This window comes from Oratosquilla oratoria, chromosome 12 (assembly GCF_046742065.1).
Source record: "Oratosquilla oratoria isolate Oo_2021 chromosome 12, ASM4674206v1, whole genome shotgun sequence".
Taxonomy (NCBI): Eukaryota; Metazoa; Arthropoda; class Malacostraca; order Stomatopoda; family Squillidae; genus Oratosquilla; species Oratosquilla oratoria.
This window is the reverse complement of record NC_134788.1, coordinates 6,107,318-6,114,817: the sequence shown is the minus strand read 5'-3', so window position 1 is coordinate 6,114,817 and position 7,500 is coordinate 6,107,318. Positions and strand designations below refer to the sequence as shown.

Below are 7,500 nucleotides of genomic sequence, written 5' to 3'. Positions count from 1 at the left end.
TCCTCCTTCCTCTCCCATTCTCCTCCTCCTCCCCTCCTTCCTCTCCCCTACCCCTCCTTCCTCTCCCCTTCTCTTCCTCCTCCTCCCCTCTTTTCCTCCTCCCCCTCCTCCTCCTCCCCTCATTCACCATTCACCCCTTCTCTTCCTCCTTCCCTCACTCTCGCTCCTACCCTACCCTCCCTCCCACCCCTCCTACCTCTGCCTCCTTCTTCACTCCCTCACTCCCGCCCGTCCTTTCTCCTACTCCCTCTCTCCTTTCTCTCCCTCCTCCTCCTTTTCCATCCCTCCCTCCCTCCCATCTTTTCTCCTCCTCCTTCTCTCCTTCCCTAATTTTCTCCTCCTCCTTTCCCTCCCTCCTTGTTCCTCTTTCTCTCCCGCCCGCCCCTCCTCCTCCTCCTTCTCCTCCTCCTCCTCCCTCTCTCCATACTTCTTCCTCCCGCCCCTCTTCCTTCTCCCTCCCTCCTTACCTCCATAATCCTCCCTCCCGCCCCTTTTCCTCCTCCCTTCTTTCTTCATCTTCCTCCCTCCCTCTCTCTCTTTTCCTCCTCCTTTCTACTCTCCCTCCCTCCTTACCCTTTGCCCTCCTCCTCCTTCCCTCGTTCCTCTCCCTCCCCCTCGTCCTTCTCTCCTCCATCCCTCCCCCCTCTCCTTTGCCCTCCTCCTCCCCCTTCCCTCGTTGCCTCCAGCCGGCCCCCTTCCCCCTCCCTCCTCCCTCCCTCCCGATCGCATGATTGTGCATTGTCTCCTGCTTTAGCTGGGACGGTACACAAATTAGATGGCGGAGGGACATGGAAGGCGAGTGTCGTCGTGCATTGTTTCATGAATTAATTAAATAGCATCTGTATGATCTGCCTGCGGTTGTACTGCGAAGAAATTCCATTGGAAAATATGTATTTTAACCCGACGACTTAGTGAACTACGGTAAATATAAAAGAAAAAAAAAATTATAGGTGTATAGGAATACTCAAAGTTAATAAAACACCAGGGCCTGACGGTTGGCATCCAAGAATCTTTAACCCATTAAACTCCGATGACAAGATGTCTTGTCATTTGGTCAAATAAAACAAAAAATCATAAAACACCAAAATGTTTGATCAAACACCAGAAAAATACGACGTCAGTCCTCGCTTCGCTCGCGAGCGAAGCGAGGACTGACGTCGTATTTTTCTGGTGTTTGATCAAACATTTTGGTGTTTTATGATTTTTTGTTTTATTTGACCAAATGACAAGACATCTTGTCATCGGAGTTTAATGGGTTAAGGAAATTGAGAATTAAACTGTTGTTCCTTAAGACATTATTTTCAAGAAATCCATCATATCCGGAGAAGTCCCAAGAGAATGGAAGCTGACTAACGTTACATCCATATTCAAAAAAGGTGACAAAAAGGAATCAAATAACTACAGGCCTAAGCTTGACTTTAATCGTAGGGAAAATTATGGAAACTATCATCAGAGATGCTATAGAACACTATTTAGAAAGTAACTGTTTGATAGATGATAGCCAGCATGGATTCAAAGGGAAACATTTTTGCGTTACCAACTTACTCGAATTCTACAAAAGTATGACAAAATAAACAGTATAGATTTAATATAGACTTTGCAAAAAAATTTGATACCGTCCCTCACGAAAGACTATACTTACAAAATTAGTTTCACACGGAATAAGTGGTAGCCTATAATTAAGTTGGACTAGTAATTGGTTAAACGATCGAAAACAGAGTTGTTCTAAATGGCAAAACTTCTAGATGGAAAAATGTTACGAGTGGAGTTTCTCAGTGTTCCGTTCTTGGGCCACTTCTATTCATAGTATACATATATATAAATTATGTAGACCACAGACTGAAATCTATTGTCTCCAAAATTGCTGATGACACAAAACTGTGCGGAATGGCAAATGGTCAATTAAACATTCAAAAAGATTTAGAAAAACTACAGCAATGGTCTGAAAAGTGACTAATGAAATTTAATACATGTAAACGCAAAGTTATGCACATAGGTAAAAATAACAGTAAGTACGATTACAAGTTATTTGGAAAATCGTTAACAAAAGTGGATAGTGAAAAGGATCTTGGCGTAATTATTAGTAACGATCTCAAATCATCTAAGCAGTGTATCTTAGCCTCTGAGAAAGCAAATAAGATTGTAGGACTGATTGCGCCATCTTTTGACTTCAAAAGTCCATCTCTCATTAACAAGCTATATAAATCGTTAGTTCGTTTGTAATATGATGTTTCCGTATGGTCACCGAATCTCATTAAAGACAATGACAGATTGGAAAAAATACAACGGCGAGCCACAAAACTGATTCCAAATATAAAAAATAAATCATACGAAAATTGACTAAAACATATGAATATTTTCCCTAAAAAGGCGACTCAGGGGTGACTTGATACAAGTCTTTAAGATTCCAAAGGGAATTGACATCAAAAGTGACCAAATTTTCACATTTAATGAGAATCTGACAAGAAATAATGGTCTCAAACTGCCAGGAAATGTATTTAATTTGGAAGTGGGTAGAAACAACTTTGCCAACTGTGTAGTAGTAAATGAATGGAATAAACTTCCTGCAGAGGCAGTGTAACGTAGTTCAGTTCGAAGCTTTAAGATTCGTTTAGATAAACACTTAAGCAAGATGCTGTAATGCCTGCCATTATTTTTTCATATTATTTGTTTATTTGTTTGTTATTATTGTCTATTTATTATTGTACAATCTATTATTATTTATCTGTCCATTTATTATTATTTGATATTTACCTGTTTGTTTATTATTTACCTTTACCTATTTATTTATTTAATTGATTATTATATGGTTATTACTTTATTGATTAATTAATTAATTTATTTATCATTGTTATATTTTTTTCGCATCCGATCTAGTTATGGACCAAAAGGTCTCCTGTCGGCATGCTCCTTTGTAATCTTCTGAGAGATCTTGGGCCCAGAGACCGAGTGTCGGCCCCTCAGGGCTGGAGCAGGTGGTCGGGGGTGGGGTGGGGGGTTGACGGGTTTTGAAAATGGCAGCCTCGCTGTCCACCTTGCAGGACCACCACAAGGAAGGAAGCAGGTACCCGTCATTGGTCCCCTTCAGGTGGCGTTGAGGCAACTGGCAGTGTACTCGCTTGAGTCAGGGTTTTCAGATTGTTTACTTCTTTAGTACTTCTGGGTTGCATCTTGTTGTTGTTTCTGCCCTTTTGCGGCTACCCCCTCCCCACGCGTACATTGCACCGTATTTACTGACATCAGGCTCCATTTGATAATGTTGGCTCCAATAAGAGTTGCTTTCTGATTGGTATCATAAATTTGTTCGCCTTTCCAGGATATTTCCCGTTCGTTCTATCAGTTTATCTCCAACTCAGTCTTTTTCATTGAGTTTTTACTTGAGTTTCTTCTGGGATGCTGTGTCTATGTCTGCGTGTGAATTTGTGTTGTGGTAAATTTGGGAGGAGACTTTCCTGGACGCATCTATATCGAAGGAGGTATAGTGTAGGCATGGCAGTGCGGTGACATGAGAGATTTGTCTGAAAGAAGGGCGCGTGCTTGAGATTATAGGCCACTTCCTGAGTCAAAGAACTGATGATGGGGAGGGAGATGATCACTGAATTCATGGCTCCTCTTGACTGATACACGGCTAAACCGGTTGGCATTTCCAGACAGCAACCAAAGAGCTAATATGGTCGAAACAGGATCACTGGGCGACCAGGCGTGGCAATCGATGCCGAAGAGCAACAAGGAGCGCCTTCAGCATCTGTACATCTCGAGCGAGTTAAGCGACCTGGACATCTTCTTTCCAGAAGTCGAGGAGCCCATCAAGGTAAGTGTGGTGACTCGCATTGAATATCATTCCCTCCTTGGCGGTGCTTAGACGCCCGTTGACCCAGAGGAAGGCTTTAGACTTAATACGTGACTCCCTCAGGCCCACAGACTGGTCCTGTCCATGAACTCCCCCGTGTTCTTCGCCATGCTGAAGGGACCCCTGGCTGTCGATATGCTCACCCTTTCAGAGGACCCTCGTCAGTCCTTTCTGAAGCTACTGGAGCACATGTACCTGGAGCGGATGGACCTGGAGTCGGTGGAAGAGGCTCTCGGGATGTACGCCCTGGCCCACAAGTACAAGATGGTTTCAGCAATTAAATATTGTGCGCAGGTATAGTGTGGGAAGGCTAGTTGCCTTAGCTTTCCTTCACAGCAGTTCTACCGCTCTTCTTCTGTTCTTCTTCCTCTTCTATTTCTTCTTTTTCAATTTCTTCTGTTTTGTTTTCCTTCTTATGTTTCTTCTTCTGTATCTTCTTTTTCTGTTTCTTCTGCATTTTCTTCTTATGTCTCTCCTTTTTATGCTCTTCTTCATCTTCATCTTTGTCTTCCTCTTTCTTTTCTTCTTTTTCTTCTTTTGTTGTGATAGTACGGTGAGCAAGACCAGATGATTGGTTGAGTGTGTGCCTGTGTGGCAATTTGGACGATGCCTTGTTTTGGGCGTCATTATTGAACACCACGGCAGCAAACGGGCCTCTCTGTGGACAAAGTTGCAATAGCGAATCATGATATACTCGACTGTTCACACTAGCTTAGGCAAACTCTCTTTTTGTCTTCAGTACATCGCTTCCAACGTGAAGGAGGAGACGATGCCGGCAGTGCTGGACACTTCGGTTCTTTATGAGGACGCGGCGCTGAAGAAGAAGTGCAAAGAGGTACGTGGGTCTGTTTCATGATGTGGCTGGTGTTCCTTTTGGGTAAAATAGTGATATCTACACTTCTTGGAGCTAGGGTTCAAAGCCCTCTTGGTTGAAAGACGTCTCACTTTGCATTAAAGCTCAAGGAAGCACGGCGGCATTGCACATTTGGTCGCGTCAATTGTCGCCCATCTCTTGGATTCGTCGACATGTTCAGAAGGCCTGTTTGACCCACAGATACTGGACCGCGACCCCGACGCCGTCATGATGCCTGAGACCGTGTCTCATCTGAGCAAGGAAACCTTGAGGGATTTGTTGACGGACGAGACCCTGGCCTTCTCTTCCGAGGTTGTCCCCTTCAGAGGACTGATTGCCTGGTAAGTACACGCACTCGTGGCGACCATTTCATTCCTCTCCGCCCTCTGCACAGTGTTTGATTTGGTAGTCGCTCATCAAGCCCGCACGCTAATGCGATCTCTGTACCTCTCGTTGGTCGCAGGGGAAAAGCTCACCTAGGCCAGCAGGAGGAGCCGTCGGGGAGTACACTCCGGGCGAAGATAGGAGACGACCTGTTGAAGGAGGTGCGGTTCCTCGACATGACCTGCGACGAGATTCTCGAGAACGTGGTCGGCACGGACGTGCTGACCCACACGGCGTGCATGCACATCCTGACGGCCATCCGGGGCGCCGACACCTCGACGTTCCCGATGACCATGCCTCTGCATCCTGCCAGGGAGAGGAGGCAACCCCCAAAAGAAGACGAGGCGCTGAAGAAGAAGTGCAAAGAGGTACGTGGGTCTGTTTCCTGATGTCGTGGCTGGTGTTCCTTTTGGGTAAAATGGTGATATCTACACTTGGAGCTCGGGTTCAAAGCCCTCTTGGTTGAAAGACGTCTCGCTTTACATCAGAGCGTAAGGAAGCACGGCGACGTGCACGGGGGACCTTTGCCCCCGAGGTGGGTTGATTAACAGTCGTGGAGGAGGTGAGGAGCTTGCCCCCCGGGGTTTTCCTTCGGCCGGAGCCGTCACCCTGCGTGCCCCAAGCTCACGCTCTGACTGACGGTGGCATTGCAAGTTCGGTCGCGTCAGTTGTCGCCCGTCCCTTGGAATCTTCGACATATTCAGATAGCATGACCTGTTTGACCCACAGATACTGGACCGCGACCCCGACGCCATCATGATGCCTAAGACCGTGTCTCGTCTGAGCAAGGAAAGCTTGAGGTCTTTGCTGACGGACGAGACCCTGGCCTTCTCTTCCGAGGTTGTCCCCTTCAGAGGACTGATTGCCTGGTAAGTACTCGCACTCGTGGCGACCATTCCATTCCTCTCCGCCCTTTGCACAGTGTTTGATTTGGTAGTCGCTCATCAAGCCCGCACGCTAATGCGATCTCTGTGCCTCTCGTTGGTCGCAGGGGAAAAGCCCAGCTAGGCCAGGAGGAGGAGCCGTCGGGGAGTGCACTCCGGGAGGAGATCGGGGACGACCTGCTGAGGGAGGTGCGGTTCCTCGACATGTCCTGCGACGAGTTCGTGGACAACGTGGTCGGCACGGACGTGCTGACCCACACGGAGTGCATCCACATCCTGACGGCCATCCGGGGCGCCGACCCCTCGACGCTCCCGAGGACCACGCCACTGCATCCTGCCAGGGGAGGAAGGAAGGGGCAACCCCCGAAAGGGCGACTTTCCCGTTTTCACATTTCCCCAAATGGAAGCAAAGTGACATTGATGCCGCATGAGCGTTATGATTTGATTCCCTTGTTTAAGAGTGATAGGAATATTTGTGTCCATCGCCTGGATGTTCCAGGTGCTGGCACCCTTGAGATAGAGGATGATGCTGCTGATGATGATGATGGGGTCGAAGTTGTAATAAGCTCGGCATCCTCTGAGGGTCGTGAGTTCGTTTTTGCACCGCCTGCTGCCCTTGAGAGGGGCAAAATATATAATGTAGTGTTTACCCCCAAAACGAAAGTAGTTGCGAATGTGGCAGATTGGGGAAGGCAAAGGGTTGGAAATATAACCCTGTCACATGGAAAGTGGAGTTCTGAGTGTACCCTCTATGTGTGTGAGTCTGAAAGCTCTGGCTGTGAGTGATTGAGGGGAAAGCCCCAATTTGGCCGCCGCTGCACACCACCCCGGGTCCGGCCGGCCGGCGAAGGACTGGGCGGGTTGGGTTTCGCCCCTTTGTGCACCAACGAGGAAGGAGGGTAAAAACGGCCTTATATACCCATGTTTGTCTTGATGTAGTGTATTACCCTGAAGATGACCATTTGTAATGGTTGAAACAGCTGTCGGTAAAATGAATCAACATTCTGAAGCCTTTTACTATTTCCTACAGAGTTTGAATTATGAAGAAAAAAGGAAATACAGAGAGTTAGAGAAATGTTCTCTTAAAATCATTGACACCACTTGTGCTTTAGCATTTAACAGGAATTGTTTACGAGAAAGACTTTGCCCAAAACATTTATATATATATATATATATGTGTGTGTGTGTGTATATATCTATATTATATATGTATATATTTATAGATGTAAATATTTACTGTAACGTAATATTAGATATTACGTCATATGTGTAATTATGTTATAGAATTGTGTTCCTTTGTATTACATAACTATGTTCATATTTCTTGTCTATGTATGTATTGTAACAATGTTAAGCAGTAACGCCCGTCCACTATATGTAATCTTGCCTACGTGCGGAGAAAGGTGCGCACTCTTGTAGAACAAACAGACAAGCGAAATCCTGAATAGTTCGGAGCGCACAGATTTGACAGTTACTAAATAAGTAGATTGTTCAAGCGAGTCGAGGGTCTTAAAACTACCCATGTTGAC

At 46.1% G+C, this 7,500-nt stretch overlaps 1 protein-coding gene across 1 annotated transcript in view; it reads left to right on the top strand.

Moving 5' to 3' along the window:
* LOC143030922 (uncharacterized) overlaps nt 1-7,500 on the top strand; it is a 9,718-nt gene that overhangs the window by 1,769 nt on the left and 449 nt on the right. Inside the window, exons 2-8 of the mRNA XM_076194183.1 lie at nt 3,651-3,811; nt 3,914-4,144; nt 4,590-4,685; nt 4,905-5,044; nt 5,167-5,455; nt 5,817-5,956; nt 6,079-7,500. The exon at nt 6,079-7,500 is cut by the window's right edge and continues 449 nt beyond it. Of these exons, the coding sequence (XP_076050298.1) occupies nt 3,671-3,811; nt 3,914-4,144; nt 4,590-4,685; nt 4,905-5,044; nt 5,167-5,455; nt 5,817-5,956; nt 6,079-6,757 (1,716 nt within the window). The 5' untranslated portion in view covers nt 3,651-3,670 and the 3' untranslated portion in view covers nt 6,758-7,500. The remainder of the gene's footprint in view (nt 1-3,650; nt 3,812-3,913; nt 4,145-4,589; nt 4,686-4,904; nt 5,045-5,166; nt 5,456-5,816; nt 5,957-6,078) is intronic.